Source organism: Felis catus, chromosome D3 (genome assembly GCF_018350175.1).
Source record: "Felis catus isolate Fca126 chromosome D3, F.catus_Fca126_mat1.0, whole genome shotgun sequence".
NCBI classification, from domain to species: domain Eukaryota; kingdom Metazoa; phylum Chordata; class Mammalia; order Carnivora; family Felidae; genus Felis; species Felis catus.
In genome coordinates, this window is record NC_058379.1 from 55,368,918 (window position 1) to 55,386,076 (window position 17,159).

Consider the following 17,159-nt stretch of genomic DNA (forward strand, 5'->3'; position numbering starts at 1 on the left):
AAATCAGTGCACCAAAAGAGCACACACTGTAAGAAGAAAGAGTAGAAAGAGGCTAGATTATATTCTCAATATTTCTTATACATTATTACATATAATACCCCAACATCCCACTTCTTTAGAAAACTGGAGATTCAGAAAAATCACACAAAGTTGTACAGGAATTGAACCTAGGTCTCTCAGTTTCAAGAGCCCATACTCTATTACACTAAGAAATTTAGAATTTGTTCTGAGATGGCCAAAGTCTGACACCATCAAAGCCAGAACTGAGGAAGACTACTCTAGGAGCAAAAGCAGGTTTCTCATAAAGCCAGTGAAGTTTAGATACCAGGGTTCCTTAACTAGATGGGACTTCCAGAGTTTCTGGATGTTGTAAGCATTCTAGGTAGGGAGGGGAAGCCAAGTTAAAATCAGTAACTACTCATATGTGTGTCTGAAAATTGTCAAAAGAGATGTCAAAGGAAAAGGGTCTGAATCTTCAAGACTTCTGTTTCGTTAAAGTTTTTGGTGTTTTCTTACTATAAACAAATATTCATCCTTCTACATAATTTTTTGCTCACAACTTTATGGTATTTTTCTTTTAATATAAGGCCCCAATTTTATAAATTTCAGGCACATATCCTAGGTCTGTTCCTGCCTCAGATAGAGGGGAGGGAGGGAGCGTAAGATGAAAATAGAGGAGTTAGAATTCTGTATGAGTACAGGTATGAGGTGTGAAGGGATAGAACTAAAATGGTAGCCAATAAAATTCAAAATTATTGGACTGATTTGGGAAACACAGTAAAGGAAGAATCAACAGAATTCAATGAGCGGTAGGATGCAAGCCGTAAGCGTAAGGAAGTCTAATCTCATTCCAGGTGTATGAATATGGCTACAAATCACAATAGTGGTGCTATTGCCAGAAAAAGGCAAGTCAAGAAGAACTTACAGGCGATTTGGTAGATGAGGTGAAAGACCAGTGGCGAGGATGGATGATGGAAAATACAAAGAGTTCAGTGAAGATATAACAATACATTTGTCCAGCATCTGGCTGACATTTGGAGTGAAATACAAAAGCTCTGCAGGTGACTGGACTTCCACTGCCAGAGTTGCTTATACAGAACAGACCTCTGCGGCTGTGGATAAGGTAAGACACAGTACATGGCCAAGCCCAGGATCTCAGGAGGGGCCCCAAAGCAAGAAGAAGAAAATGAGGAGGAAGAGCAACAAGATGCTCAAGAAAATGGGGGCGAGTTCATTAAGAATACAATGTTTGGGGGCGCCTGGGTGGCTCAGTCGGTTAAGCGTCTGACTTCAGCTCAGGTCACGATCTCATGGTCTATGAGTTCGAGCCCCACGTCAGGCTCTGTGCTGACAGCTCAGAGCCTGGAGCCTGCTTTGGATTCTCTGTGTCCCCCTCTCTCTGCCCCTCCCCTGCTCATGCTCTGTCTCCCTCTGTCTCAAAAATAAATAAAAACATTAAGAAAAAAAAAAAGAATACAATGTTTGATCTGGTGCAAAGGCAGTCATGTGGTCTTTTAAAAAACCAATTCAATGGGTTGGTGAGAACCAGAGTCTGGAAGAGGGACCAGTGGGGGAGTTGGTTGTATTAAGTGTGATCTGTGAGTATAAAATAATCTTTCAGGAAACCTGGCAAAGAAGGATGGTTTCAGACTGTAGAAGAGAAGATCCAAGATGAAATATTTTCTTTGTCTAGGGACCTTTTGATAAGGCAGAAGAGAAGAAATTTCCCTCTCTCAGTGAAAAGGGAAAACTGAGAATGTGAGTATTGGGATAGTTGATGAAGCAGCTTTATGAAACAGACCGAACAGGGGGGAACAGAGGCTGCAGGGTCATCCAGGGGCAAAGACAATGACGACATCTCCTCTGTAAAGACGATGGCAGATACTTGAAAAATTTTAGGTGACCATGAAAGTTCTTAATATTGCTTGTGCAAGCTGAGTGATAACTAAGACTAAGGTACATCCATGCTAACGACAGCCAACATGAAACAAAGATGCAGATCACTGAAACTGAGAAAGTAAAAGCACTGTGAATTCAAAAGACCAGATAGCAAAATTACTAAGCAGAGTATTAGAAGATACAATTAAAAAGAAATACCATGAATAAAGGACTCAGGAGATGATATGAAAGTATCCCAGGGGATGGTAGATGACCTGTATGAAAAAGAGCCCATAAATTGGTACAAGTAGCAGGTGGGGAATTCAAACAAAATGTGTTTGCTAATTAGCATCAATTAAGTTAATTGGTCACAAAGACAGAAATGTACATAGTTGTGCGAATAATAACACAAATAATGGCTGCACAGGTATTAGAGAGTTTTTAATCATGACCTTGTATGAAGGGATGGGTATACCTTTAATCAAAGTTTTAGTTTAAAGAAGCACTTTAATTCCTATTTTATAATATTTCCATTAGCTAAGAATGAATAGCAAGTGTCACTGTAGTTTTTGAAATGCTCATATTAGGGAAGTTTTATTTTTTTTTATTTTTTATTTTTTTTTGCTTTTTTATTGATTTTTTTTAATATATGAAATTTATTGACAAATTGGTTTCCATACAACACCCAGTGCTCATCCCAAAAGGTGCCCTCTATATTAGGGAAGTTTTAAATTGAAAACAAATTCTGATCTCTCTACTTTCATCTGCATTAGACAACTCAAGGCAAATGATGTAATTAGAGAAATTCCCTAGGAAAAAAAATGTACTATTTCCTAAACATTATTTCTTTTCTAATGAAGGAATCATGAGTTCAGAAGGCCAGATATCAAAATAGCTAACAGGGATATTATAGGATGTAATTTAACAAAATACTATAATGAAGAGCTTTGCTTATAGTATTAAAATTTGTTTCCATAATCAGATTTAAATACTTTTTAAAACTTACATCTCACTTTTTTCTTAAAACTGTTATGTACTCTATGCTATGCTATGATATGATATATACTCTATGATAAACTGAACAAAAAGATGACTAGAACCTCAGACAAACTTTGGCTCTGAACTTCGTGGCAATGAGGCACAAATGTGAATATATTTAGTTGCATTGTCCTAGCAGAGAGATAACAGAAAGCATTCTACTTCCACAGGAGAAGCGTTTTTTTTTTTCTTGTATTACGTTCTAAAAGAAGTTTCTGAACTAAGGTGATTTAATATGGACATTTAGTAGCCTAATGGACAATGTCATTGGTAAAATATTACAAAAATTTCATAGACTCATTTCTTCAAACATAGATAATCACATGAATTAAAAAGTAAGTAAGCAGGAAATTTTTCAAGAGACTAAATTTATTGAATTCAAATATCTAGGCAACCTGATCTAACTTGGTATAGTGGCAAAATTTGGGATACAGTGGGAATGATGGACTGCAAGCATCTTAGGCTGACTCTCCTAAATATTACCTTTGGGTTTTATACAAATACATGTAAACATATGCAGCATGGTGAAAAAGTCTCTAACAATACAAGCTCAGAAAACAAAAAGATAAATCACATCATATAACTCAGACTATACTCAGGTATGGACCAACCCTACCTTGTTCATAAAGTTTTGCTTTTATGAACTTATCTGTTATAGATGCTCTTGAATTTAAGATCAGGACACCTTGGAGAAATAGATTTTTTTTTCTAGAAAAATCAACATATGGTTTTTAGAAAACTAGCCAAAGTATTTTGAGAGTCTAAGCTGCACAAATGAATCAGTAGTGATTTGATATATTTGTTAAAGGATTAATTTCATGACTGCTTAACTCAATGAGTTCTAAAAATTTAATGAAAACTGAAACAGTACTCTAGATCAAACTTATGAGATTTATTTTTCATAGAATATGCCCTTTTATATTCAACACGGAGGATTTTATTATTTCAGATTATTGGTAACTGTTAGTGAAAATGTATAGAAAGGAATCATAATATAGTTACTGTCCTTCACCTATTACTTGGAGACTATTTGGAGTAATAGCATGAAATTTTGGCTGCTTAAGCAATCAAGATTTGTAAGGTCTTGATAATTGTAGTGAAATAGAAATTCATAAACACATACTCTCATATTTGTATCCATTCAGTGAAGTCAATTAAAAGTGTTTATGTCAGCATCTAAATTCTTAAGCGATAGTGTAGAATAATTAACCATACATAAATTTTATATATATTAATGATAGCAGGAAATTAATAAAAGTGAATGCCAAGATCCTCAAGTTCAGTACTAATATATGTTGTGATAAACCACTTCTATGGGATTATCTCTTTGAATTTCTTACAGTCAGCACAAAATATATAATTCAATATTTTGTGTTTCATTCTACTTAAGGCATCTTCTGGTTTAGACACCCCAAATAATTGGAAGAGCTAAGCTTACTGAATGCCACTTTTGTTTTAGAATATGGAATCCCCTACCAAATAATCCTACACTTAATAATTTCATTTTAAAAACATATTTAGGGGCGCCTGGGTGGCTCAGTTGCTTAAGTGTCCGACTTCAGCTCAGGTCATGATCTCACAGTTTGTGAGTTCAAGCCCCGTGTCAGGCTCTGTGCTGACAGCTTGCTCAGAGACTGGAGGCTGCTCTGGATTCTGTCTCCCTTTCCGCTTGCCCCTCCCCCACTCACACACTGTCTCTGTCTCTCTCAGAAATAAACATTAAAAAAATTTTTTTTAATTAAAAAAAATTTTTTAAAAATTAAAAAAATTATGTTTTAAATAAACATTTAAAAAATTAAAAAAAAATTTTTAAATTTTTTAAAAAATTAAAAAAAATTTTTTAAATTTTTTAAAAAATTAAAAAAAATTTTAATGTTTTAAATAAACATATTTAAAAATTCTTTATGTTTCTCTGTTGACCTGTTAAATACTACAGAATAATTTGAGTGTAAAAATAACTACACACTGAAATTGAGATTTTTTTTCATGTCTAACTACACAAAACACATTAGAGGAAAGATTCTTTTATTTAATGATGTCTCAATAAAAAAGAAATGATGGGGGGCGCCTGGGTGGCGCAGTCGGTTAAGCGTCCGACTTCAGCCAGGTCACGATCTCACGGTCCGTGAGTTCGAGCCCCGCGTCGGGCTCTGGGCTGATGGCTCAGATCCTGGAGCCTGTTTCTGATTCCGTGTCTCCCTCTCTCTCTGTCCCTCCCCCATTCATGCTCTGTCTCTCTCTGTCCCAAAAATAAATAAACGTTGAAAAAAATTATTAAAAAATAAAAAAAAAAGAAATGATGGATATTACATAAAATTTAAAAAGTGATGACAAAAGATACTCACATACAGTATTTAGTTGTACTTACTATCTGGAGTAGTCCTACATTTTCCTATCTGTTCTAGATAAGGGTAAGTATTCAAAATGACACATGATCCTCCCCATGCCCCATGACAATAAAGTGATACATTAAGGAAAAAAAAAAATCAAGATACCAAGTATCAACTAGATGGTAGATTTATTATTGCCAGTAGTACATTACTAAGTAAATGTATAAAAAAATAAACTGGGGCATCTGGGTGGCTCAGTCAGTTAGGCACCAGACTCTTCAACTCCACTCAGGTCATGATCTCACGGTTGTGTGTTCAAGCCCTGCATCAGGCTCTGTACTGGGCATTAAGCCTGCTTAAGACTCTCTCTCTCCCTCCCTCTCTCTCCCTCTGCTCCTCCACTCTTGCTCACACACACACACCTGTACGTTCACACGTGCTTTCTCTCTCTCTCTCAAAAAAAAAAAAAAAAGAACCTACAATATAAATTTTCATTCATGTTGTTCACTTAACATTTAATTTTATTCAACCTTGTTACTTGACTGGTTTTACTTCCCAAACCTTGTCACCTCAATGAATCATAATGATCAGGGAACATGTTATATTTTTCTAATTAAGTGGGCAGACATCTCTAATATTTTTGCTTATTACTTTATATAATGTTATTGCGTTGTTGAATAAATGAATGCATTCTTACAGCATATTTCTTTAGGATTAGTTAGTAAAACTACTTGACTTTGAATTAGTCAACTTTTGTTTTCTCTATGCATAGCACAGAATTTACAACAAATAGATGTGCATATGAAAGTAAACATGTAAGTACAATCAATAGAAAAACTTGAAAGTGTAAGGTTTGTCTTAGAGAAATCAAGAATTTTACAGAACAATGATTTCTTTCTCCTAAAGATAAATTAATGTAAAAGAAGATAAATTTTACCATAAAATCTCTAAAAAAATATGACAAGATTAGGAAAAAATAGTAATGCCAGATGCTGGTAAATAAAAATCTTGGTATATGATATCATCTCTGTTACTGAAAAAGAAGAGTATATATTGTACATCATACTCTGTGAGAAACATTTATGTTCAACTGCAATTTCATATCAGCTGCTAAGTGGTCCTGAACCTAATGTCAACACCAGGACTATTCTAGGCTTCTATACATGTTTAGATACCCTTTCTGTCTGTCATCTCCCTCCTGTTGAGTAGGTAATAATAATTTTTAAATAATTCAATAATGGGAGAAATAACTTTATTTTCTTCAAGCAAACTCTCCTTCTCCCTTATACCATACTGCCTTTCTGTCAAATTTAGTTTGATCAGGCATAACAATGCCATTTTTATCTAAAAAAATTTTTAATGTTTATTTCTGAGGGGAGGGGGGAGGGGCAGAGAGAGAGGGAGACACAGAATCCTAACCAGGCTCCAGGCTCCGAGCTGTCAGCACAGAGTCCGACGCAGGACTCAAACCCACTGGCCGCAAGATCATGACCTAAGCTGAAGTCGGACGCTTAGCAGACTGAGCCACCCATGTGCCCCTTAAAATGACACATGCACCACAATCTCGGACTTCGATATGGTTGTTACTTCCAAGAAGTAAGCAAATACTTAACTGGAGTATTTTGTGATTGTTTAACACAAACATTTTGGGAAGCTTTTATCAAATGATAGATTAAATAATGTTTGAAAATATTTTCAGAGTTAAGATTTACTGAGTGGTGACTATCTGTCAGTAATCGGTCGCAGAGCTTTTCCAAGTGACAATTTATGTAATCCTCATGACCTTATAAATCAGGAGTGATCATCTCCAGAGGAGGTACCTAAGTACAGGCAGCTGACTTGCCGGGTCACACACAGCTACAAAGTGATGGATCCAGAATGCCAAACCAGGCTCTCTGAGGACTGAACCTTGTGCTCTATCTAGGCACACGCCTCTCAATAACAGCCATTCGGTTTTAAAGAATGTCGAAGGTATTTTTACAAGCCAGTGAAGAAGAATTAATAGTCGATAGCGGACTTACTGCTTTGGTCATTTCATTCAGATCGAAAAACCTATTTCTCCTATATGACATACTCTGAAACCTCTCGTAGCTTCACTAACATCACCCTTCCGCACCTAACACATTACAGGCACCGATCGCCATCACTATCAGCCTTGGCTTTGATGGACCCACGAAAGGGAAATAAATCGATTCAGAAAATTTTTAATACATCTCTGCTCACCTACACAAAAAACAAAAATAAAAAAAATACATTGTAAATGAATACGCTATTTCTGGGCATAACAATTAGAGAAAGGTGAAATAAAGTTCAAAAAACACTGATACCTGATTTCCACCCATAAGGATCTAATGTCAGCGTAATCTCGTCCATCTAGAAAGCCCAGATGAATATAAAAGCTCATGTTACCATCCACAAGCCCGCAAATACACTGAGTACAACAAAGCCTTATCTTACTGATCTTTAACTTTCAAGGCTTGCAGTTTGTTAGCCATTGATATGAAAACAGTATTATTTAGGTGGAGTCATCCGTTTCCTTTGGCTCCAGACAAAGCCATTCTCACCTGCCACCTAAAGCAGCAACTGGTGCTTCAAGCCTTGATTAACCTTATACCCACTTTGGTAGTGACAGAAAACGAACACGAATGAGATGCTGGTTCTCACCGGTTTTTACACAGATTGCCCTCATTTGCTGTGACATGGTACCAGGTGGGCCTGTAAGCTGGTCTCACCAGCTATGCCTTATTGAATAACAAAGGGGATAAATACTTCGGGAAGATGAAAAGGAGAAGGGGGTAAAAACAAACAAGCAAACAAAAACCCCTTTGACCTGACATTATGGAAAAAATAAAAAAGACACTAAGATGAAAAAAAAATAGTGTCATGGTTTACATGTGGGATTTTGATGGAATCTAGGGCTGTGTTTTAATTCAAAACTCACCATCTCAAAACCACTTCTTTTCATCCGCCTGCAGGACTTGAGGTAAGTACGTATACGTTTTCTGGCACGCTCTTGATACTCAGGGAACTGTCGCCTGCATGAGTCAATGATAGCCTGGATCTTTTCTTTGGGCTGCTTAGAGATTGGGACCATTCGGTCCAAGTTTTCATCTACAAACAGCCTGACAAACATCTGTTGGCAAGAGGGAGACAGAGGAGAAGGGTTTGGAGGACTGCTCTCTGCTGTTCCTAGCTTCCTGTCTTGATTACCGATAGGAAAATACTCTTTTCTGCTTTATGCACTGGAGAACTTTGCAATGGAAAGCCAGAGATTTTAAGCAAACACCTCTTAAAGGCTTTTTAAATGGTTGGGTAAAAAAAAAAAAACTAGAGAGAAAGAGAGAGAGAGGCAGACAGACAGACAGACAGACAGAAAAGTATAGACTATCACGTAGGAAAAAAAATTCAGGAAATAACAGCAGACTGTGACAATTAAGCACCCCGTAAAATTCTCCATTAATGATCAGTATGGCTGCTACATTGCTACCCTGCACAGTGTACTAATCTCTGATAACAAGGGGGACTCTTTTGTCATGCATAATTAGATAAGCCAGGAAGGCAAAAGAAATAACTGATGATAGACATACTCTTGCGAGGAATAAGCGGAGACCCCCTCATCCTCTAGGTAAACATGCATACTCACACAACACAAATCCAGTTTTCAGCTCACATTTGGCTGTAAAATTCTAAACAAAACCCAGCAATTCTGGTGTCTGGTTGGCAAAGAGAGTTTCATGTACTTTTTAAATCCTTCTGTAAATTAAACAAACACGTCTCTAGAATATCCACGTTTACCAACAAGCAACAACATGAAAGTGAAGTGGTAAAAAGTAACCCACGTGGGCGGGGAGGGGGCGCGGTGGTGGGACTCACATTGAAAGCTTTCAGCCGCTCTGCCTCAACGCCATCAGTCTCGTTAACTTTCTCAGAATCGTCGTGGTCATCGTGGTCGTCTTCATCCTCATCGCCCCTGTTTAGAGACAGGTCCTCGGCACCTCGGTCTACACTCTCATTTTTGCCAGAGTCGTAGCTTGAGTAGCTGTGTGCGGGAGACTGAAAAGAAAGTGGGGGGAGGGGGGATTGCTGCTTTGAAATTCATCACATAGCTTATAAATTTCATTTTAAAATTTCAACTATTACGTAAAAGTCTTGTTGAAAAAAGTTAATGCCAAAGTTGGGGCTGTTTTCATTTGAATCAAAAGTAATTAAGCTAGATTAAAAATTCATTTCCCAAGTTACACCAGCCACATTTCAATAGCTGCGTGGATCATTTCTATCACTGCAGGAAGTTTTTACCGAATTTGGCTTTTCAAGAGCAAAGATAGTTTCCACTCAATGTACATAGTCTAGAAAAGAGAGAAAAAAGAAAAAAGACAGGAAAGCCAACCTATAATCACTTTTGCAAGAGAATCATTGAATCATATATTCTTAGAAACAGAAATGACCTCAGAGCTTAGTCAATCTAACTGCTTTAGTATTTTTTAAACAGGTTAGGAAACTGAGGGGTGGATATATTTATTGCCCAAGAAGGACTATACAAAATATTGATACCAGGCTGCTATTTATAAACCACAGGCTTAAAAATCAGTTTTTAAAAGGTCTGTGAGTCTTAGGATGGCATCTAACTTTGGTCTAGAGAAAAGGAACCAGGTTTCCTCTGAATCATCTTTTAAGTTGAATGTTTTCTAAAGCTTAGTAGATGAATGCCAACCAACAGTTTTCACAAACTTTGATAATTGTGTTCAAGAGCAACCATGGGTCCCACTGTGGAAACTTCTACTTCTTTGTCAGGGAAGTACCTTTTCCTTTTAGAAATAGCTTCTGCTTCTCCAGGCAAAAGTGCCAATTATAGGGCATCAGCCTTCTCTACCCTAGAGGTGCCCCAACTTTACCCCTATGTAACTGAAATCAAGTTGAATCCCACAGGACTAAGCAGAACAAAAGTCCTAATAACATCATCTGAGATTCTAGATTCAACTGTGCCTGAAATTCACCCACAGTTGAATTCAGCTGTGTGATACTGTACATCTTCTACACCACCCCCTTAGTTTTTTTCTTTGCCTAAATCTGAGTTTTAGTCCTTTGCAATTTAGTCTGGAGTGGTACAGAAATTATTATAAATCCAGATTAACAACCCAAATTTCACATACGGTAACTTAGGTACAAAGGTGGCCTCAGTTAAATGGGTAATATCTCTGTCAACAGCGGCAGCATTTTCCAATTAACAAAGTAAAATGCTTTAGAAAGAACTTTACAATGGAAAATTTTAAATCAGCAGTGTTCAAAAATGTGTGCAATGATAACGTATGTGTAGTATGTTTTAAGGATCACACTATTATTACTACATAAGCAGAGGAAGAATAATAAAACTAGAATAGGTCACTGATACTAAAAATAAAGCTAAAATGGGGGTGCCTGGGAGGCTCAGTTGGTTAACCGTCTGACTTTGGCTCAGGTCATGATCTCACAGTTCATGGTTTCAAGCCCCATGTCAGGCTCTGCGCTGACAGCTTGGAGCCTGGAGTCTGCTTCGGATTCTGTGTCTCCCTCTCTCTCTCTCTGCCCCTCCCCTGCTCACTCTCTGTCTCTCTCTCTCTCTGTCTCTTTCTGTCTCTCTCTCTCTCTCTCTCTCTCTCTCTCAAAAATAAATAAAACAGTAAGAAAATAAAGTTAAAATTTAAAACCCAGTATATTTGATACTATATCATTGTAATATTATAATAATATTTCAAATTGTTAACAAGGTAGATTTACCAAATAAAACATAAAGCAAATATTCCATAGGTTTGAAAAATATAGCATATATATTTTTTAAATGCCAAAGTACAACATTTTAAGTGTTATAATACACTCATATGAATGCAAATAAGCTGGGCTAATATATTCTTTCTATTGCCATGTGAAACACGCAACCTAGCCATCTGCTATAAATAGAACCATTTGGAATGATGTAGGATTTATACCTCTAGTCCCTCTAGCTAAAAAAAAATCCAGTCTTGCAGATCTGAGAATATTCAGAATCTAAATCTAAAGCATAATCAATTTTTCCCTCTACAATATAAACTGAAATTTTTATAACTCTGAATCCAGTTTCTCAGCTGGAATGTCATTTTCTGCCTCTGCCACTGTTGAAGACAGAACTAGATTTCAAGGCCACTCTGAGTAAATTCAATTTCCACAGATTCCCTCTTCTACCTCAGTCTACTTCAGTGCTTCTCTAAACTGTGAACTCTTAATATGCTATGGCATTTGACATAAAATTAAAGACTATCATTGCTCTCTACTTCTCATGTTAATTTGCATTTTCTTTTAAGCTACATGGAGACAGGAATCTCAACAGACCATGACCTTCTACTTCTTCCCCACAGCAACAAAGAAATGTTCTCTACAGAAATAGCACTTAAGACTTTTTGCAGGACCCAATTTTCTACAAAACTATTTGGTCTTTAAAAATGGAGGAATGAAGACAAGCCACAGATTGGTAGAAAATATTTGCAAAAGGCACATCTGATAAAGGACCGTTCATCAAAATACACAAGGAACACTAAAAACTAAATGATAAGAAAGAAAACGACCTGATTAAAATATGGCCCAAACCCTTAAGAGATACCTCACCACAGGAGATAATCAGAGGGCAAAGAGGCCTATCAAGAGAGGTTCCACAACATATGTCATCAGGGAAATGCAAATTAAAACAAGGAGATGCCCTTATAGGGCCAAAATCCGGAACACTGTCAACATCAAATGTTGATGAGGATGACGAACAACAGGAAATCATTCATTGCCAGTGGGAATGCAAAATGGTACAACCACTTTAAGACAGTTTGGCTTTTTCTTTCAAAATTAACATACTCTTCTCATATGGTCCAGCAGTCATATTCCTTGGCATTTACCCAAGGAGTTAAAAACTATGTCTACACAAAAAACTGCATAGGGATATTTAGAGCAGCTTTATTCATAATTTTTAAAATTTAAAAGCAGTCAAGCGGCGCCTGGGTGGCTTAGTCGGTTAAGCATCCGACTTCGGCTCAGGTCACGATCTCGCAGTCTGTGAGTTCGAGCCCCGCGTCGGGCTCCGTGCTGACAGCTCAGAGCCTGGAGCCTGCTTCGGATTCTGTGTCTTCCTCTCTCATTGCCCCTCCCCCACTTGTGCTCTGTCTCTATCAAAAAATGAATAAATGTTAAAAAAATTTTTAAAAAAGCAGTCAAGATGTGCTTCAGTAGGCAAATGGATGCATAAACTGTAGTACATCCAGATAATGGAATATTACTTGATACTAAAAAGACAGGAGCTAAAAAGTCATGAAAATACATGTTACCAAGTGAAAGAAGCCAACCTAAAAAGGCTACATATCACATGATTTGAACTATAAGATGTTATGTAAAAGGCAGAACTATGAACAGTAAAACGATCAGTGGTTACCGGGGGTTGGGGTGTGAGGAGGGATGAACAGGCAGAGCATGGAAGATTTCTAGGACACTGAAAATACTCTATATGATACTATAATGGTAGATAGGTGTCATGATATATTTGTACAAACCCATAAAAAGTACAACACCATGATTTCTAATATAAACCATGGACTTTGGGTATCTATAATTCATCAATGTAGGTTTATCAATTATAACAAATGTACCACTCTGGTAAGTAATGTTGATAATGAGGGAGGCTATACATGCCTAGGGGCAGTGGGTGTATGGAAATCTCTATACCTTCCTCTCAATTTTGCTATGGGGCCAAAGGTGTATTTTTGCCTTAATTATATATTCCATTTTTTTCCTTTCGACATAACCTGTGGCTCTCCTTAGCGAAGACCTATTAAAAATACATTTGCTCTTCCATTTTCTCACATTTTTACCACCCTAATAAAACTGCCAGCTCTGGACCTTGAACCCCCCCACCCCCCACCCCCAAAAAAGGGAAGCTTCATCTGTTTGCTTACTCTGTGGTCAGAGCATATAGAATGGCTAAGACAGCAATATCACAGTGCTTGATAGGAGATGCAGCTGAGGCTGGAGGGGCCATTTCTGATATATGCAGCCAAGGAAAATAAGGAAAAACCTTTCATTTCTTTATTATACCCTAAAAAAGGGAAGAATCTCATGAATTTAGTGCCAGGCAATCATGGTTTCATTATAGTCTGTATGTAGCTCTGTCAGAGCACTGATCGTGAAGTCTTATACAAGTTAGCTTATATATCCATCTTCCACAAGACTAAGAGTTACTTGAGGTTGGAGACACGTCAAGACCATGACTTTTCCACCTTTATAACCTTGGACAATGTCAAGCACATAGTGGGAATAAAGTAAATGTTTTCTGAGTAAGTGACTGCTTACACATTACAGCTATACAGAAAATAATTTGAATTAATTTTTTAAATGGCAATTTAGAAATTTGTTTGGCCAGTTACTTCTTTTTTGGTCAAGTTATAATTGATATACAATATTATATTGGTTTCAGGTATATAACAATGATTTAATATTTGGATATATTGCAAAATGATCCAAATAATTCTAGTTAACCTCTACACCATAGGCAATTATAAAATTGTTTCTTGTGATGAGAACTTTTAAAATTTACGTTAACTTTCAAATATACCATAAAATGTTATTAACGATAGCCACCATGCTGTATATTACATCTCTAGGACTTACTTTATAACTCAAGGTTTGTACCTTTTGACTCTCTCCAACTATTCCCTACCCACTGCACTTCCAAAACGTTTTCTCTATCTCTGAGATTGTTTTCAAGAGTCCACCTGTAAATGAGATCATTTGGTATTTTCCTTACTCTCTTTTTACTTAGCAGAATGTCCTCAAGGTCTATCCATGTTATCACAAATGGCAAGATTTCCTTCTTCTTATAGCTGAATAATAATCTATTGTGTATATATATATATATATATATATATATATATATACACACACACACACACACACACACACACACACACACACACACTACATTTTCTTGATTCACTCATCCATCAATGGACACTTAAGTTGCCTCCATGTCTTGGGAATTATAAATAATATAATGAACATGGGAATGAATATATCTTTTACAGTTAGTGTTTTAATTTTCTTTAGACAATTATCCAGAAGTGGAATTGGTGGACATGATACTTCTATTATTGATTTTTTGAGAAACATCCATGCTGTTTTCCATAATGGCTATACCAATTTACATACCAACAGTGCACATGGGGAGTTCCCTTTTCTCCAAATCCTAGCCAACACTTGTTAGTTCTTCTGATTGTAATGGTAGCCATTCTAACAGGTGTGAGGTGATAACTCATTGTAGTTCTGATTTGCATTTCCCTGAGGATCAGTGATGTCGAGCATCTTTTCAGATGTCTATTGACCATACATACACGTTCTTTGGAAAAATGTCTACTCAGATCTTCTGTCCATTCTTTAATTGGATTGGTTTTTTGTTTTGTTTTGTTTGTTTTTTGGTGTTTTATGTATTTTGGATCTTAACTTATTGGATATATAATTTGCAAATATGGTTTCCCATTCAACAGGCTGCCTTTTTGTGTTGTTGGTTTCCTTAAGTGTGCAAGAGCTTTTTAGTCTGATGTAGTCCCACTTGTTTACTTCTGCTTTTGGTGTCACATCCAAAAACACATCACCAACACTGACATCAAGGTAATTACCGCCTGTATTTTCTCTCAGAGTTTCATTGTTTCAAGTCTTATATTCAAGTCTTTAATCCATTTTGAGTTTGTTTAGGTGTATGGTGTAAGAGAGTGGTTTAGTTTCATTCTTTTGCATGCAGCTGTCCAAGTTTCCCAACATTGCTTATTGAAGACATGGTCTTTCCCCGTTGTCTATTCTTGGCTTTATCCTAAGTTGACCATACACGCATGGGCTTATTTCTAGGTTTTCTATCTGTTTCACTGATCTGTGTGTCTGTTGTTTTTTTTTTTTAATTTTTTTAACGTTTATTTATTTTTGAAACAGAGAGAGACAGAGCATGAACGAGGGAGGGTCAGAGAGAGAGGGAGACACAGAATCTGAAACAGGCTCCAGGCTCTGAGCAGTCAGCACAGAGCCCGACGCAGGGCTCGAACTCATGGACCGCGAGATCATGACCTGAGCTGAAGTCGGACGCTTAACCGACTGAGCCACCCAGGCGCCCCTGTGTGTCTGTTTTTATGCCAATGGTATACATTTTTAATTACTATAGCTTTGTAGTATATATTGAAATCAGGGAGCATGATGCCTTCAGCTTTGTTTTTCTTTGACTATTTGGAGTCGTTTATGGTTCCATACAATTTTAGGATTACTTGTCCTACTTCTGTGAAAAATGCCATTGGAATTTTCACATGTTTAAATAAATTTAACTTATTTGATAACGATTGTATTGAATCTCTAGATTACTTTGGGTAGTATTGACATTTTAACAATATTATTTCTTCCAATCAGCATGGAATATCTTTCCATTTGTTTGTGTCAGTTTTAATTTCTTTCATTGATGTCCCAAATTTTTTAGTGCATAGGTCTTTCACTTCCTTGGTTAAGTTTATTCCTAAGTATTTTTTTTATGTAATTGTTAATGAGATGGTTTTCTTAATTTCTCTTTCTAATAGTTGGTATTAGTGTAAAAAAACACAAACATTTTTTTTAATTGAAGCATAGTTGAAGCACAACAGATTTATGTATACTGATTTGGTATCACGTAACTTTACTGAATTCATTCAGCTTTTTAAAAATCTTATTCATTAGGGGCGCCTGGGTGGCGCAGTCGGTTAAGTGTCCGACTTCAGCCAGGTCACGATCTCGCGGTCCGGGAGTTCGAGCCCCGCGTCAGGCTCTGGGCTGATGGCTCAGAGCCTGGAGCCTGTTTCCGATTCTGTGTCTCCCTCTCTCTCTGCCCCTCCCCCATTCACGCTCTCTCTCTCTCTCTCTCTCTCTCTCTGTCCCAAAAATAAATAAACGTTGAAAAAAAAAATCTTATTCATTACAGAATATATTGGGCAATCTTAGAAAAATTAAAGATAGGAACAGTATAGAAGCAGTAGTTTTCAAAGAGTTCCTGCTATATCAGTAGTAACTGCATCTTCTGGGAACTTATTATAAACACAAATTATTGGCCCCCATCCAAGACCACCTGAATCAGACACTTTGGGGCTAAACCCAGCAATCTGTGTTTTAATATGCCTTCCAGGATATTCTGCTGCACTCTCAAGTGTGAGAACCAGTATCCCAGAGCTAACTTCCACTTATATGAAATAAGACAGACAGAACGACAAGTTAAATGACACCAGAGAAAACAAAGAGATAAAACCCAAATACGAGACATTGTATACGACAACTGATTTCAGTTCTCTAAGAAGTGACACAAGAAAAACAGGTGACATATCAGAAGAGATTTAAGAAGCAAACAGATATACCTTGTTTTATTGCATTTTACAGATACTGTGTTGTTGTTGTTGTTGTTGTTGTTTTTACAAATTGAAGGTTTGTGGCAACCCTGTGTCAAGCAAGTCTATCAGCACCATTTTTTCCGACAGCATTAAGCTCACTTTCTGTCACACTTGGTAATTCTTACACTATTTTCAACTTTTTCTTCATTATTATAGTTGTTATGGTGATTTGAGATCAGTGAACATTGATGATACTACTGTAATTGTTTGGGGGGGGGGGGGCGTCACAAACCATGCCCATAGAAGACAGTTAACTTAATTGAGAAAGTATGTTGTGACTGCTCCACTGACCAGCTGTTCCCCCATCTCTCTCCCTCTCCTTGGGCCTTACTATTAGCTAAGATAACAACAATATTAAAATTAGTCCCATTAATAATCCTATAATGGCCTCTAAGTGTCAACTGAAAGAGTCACTTGTCTCTCACTTTAAACCAAAAGCTACAAATGATTAAGCTCAGTGAAGAAGGCGTGTCAAAAGCCG

General features: G+C 36.9%; 1 protein-coding gene across 10 annotated transcripts in view; it reads right to left on the bottom strand.

Annotated features, from left to right (window-relative positions):
- Positions 1-17,159, bottom strand: part of NOL4 (nucleolar protein 4) — a 426,082-nt gene that overhangs the window by 119,460 nt on the left and 289,463 nt on the right. For 7 of the 10 annotated variants that reach the window (XM_003995112.6, XM_019815138.3, XM_019815140.2 and 4 more), the window contains 2 exons: positions 9,120-9,299; positions 8,188-8,379 (listed from right to left, as the gene is read on the bottom strand). In XM_003995112.6, coding sequence (XP_003995161.1) covers positions 8,188-8,379; positions 9,120-9,299 — 372 coding nt within the window. The remainder of the gene's footprint in view (positions 1-8,187; positions 8,380-9,119; positions 9,300-17,159) is intronic. The other 3 variants (XM_003995114.6, XM_045042058.1, XM_045042057.1) reach the window with 1 other exon arrangement.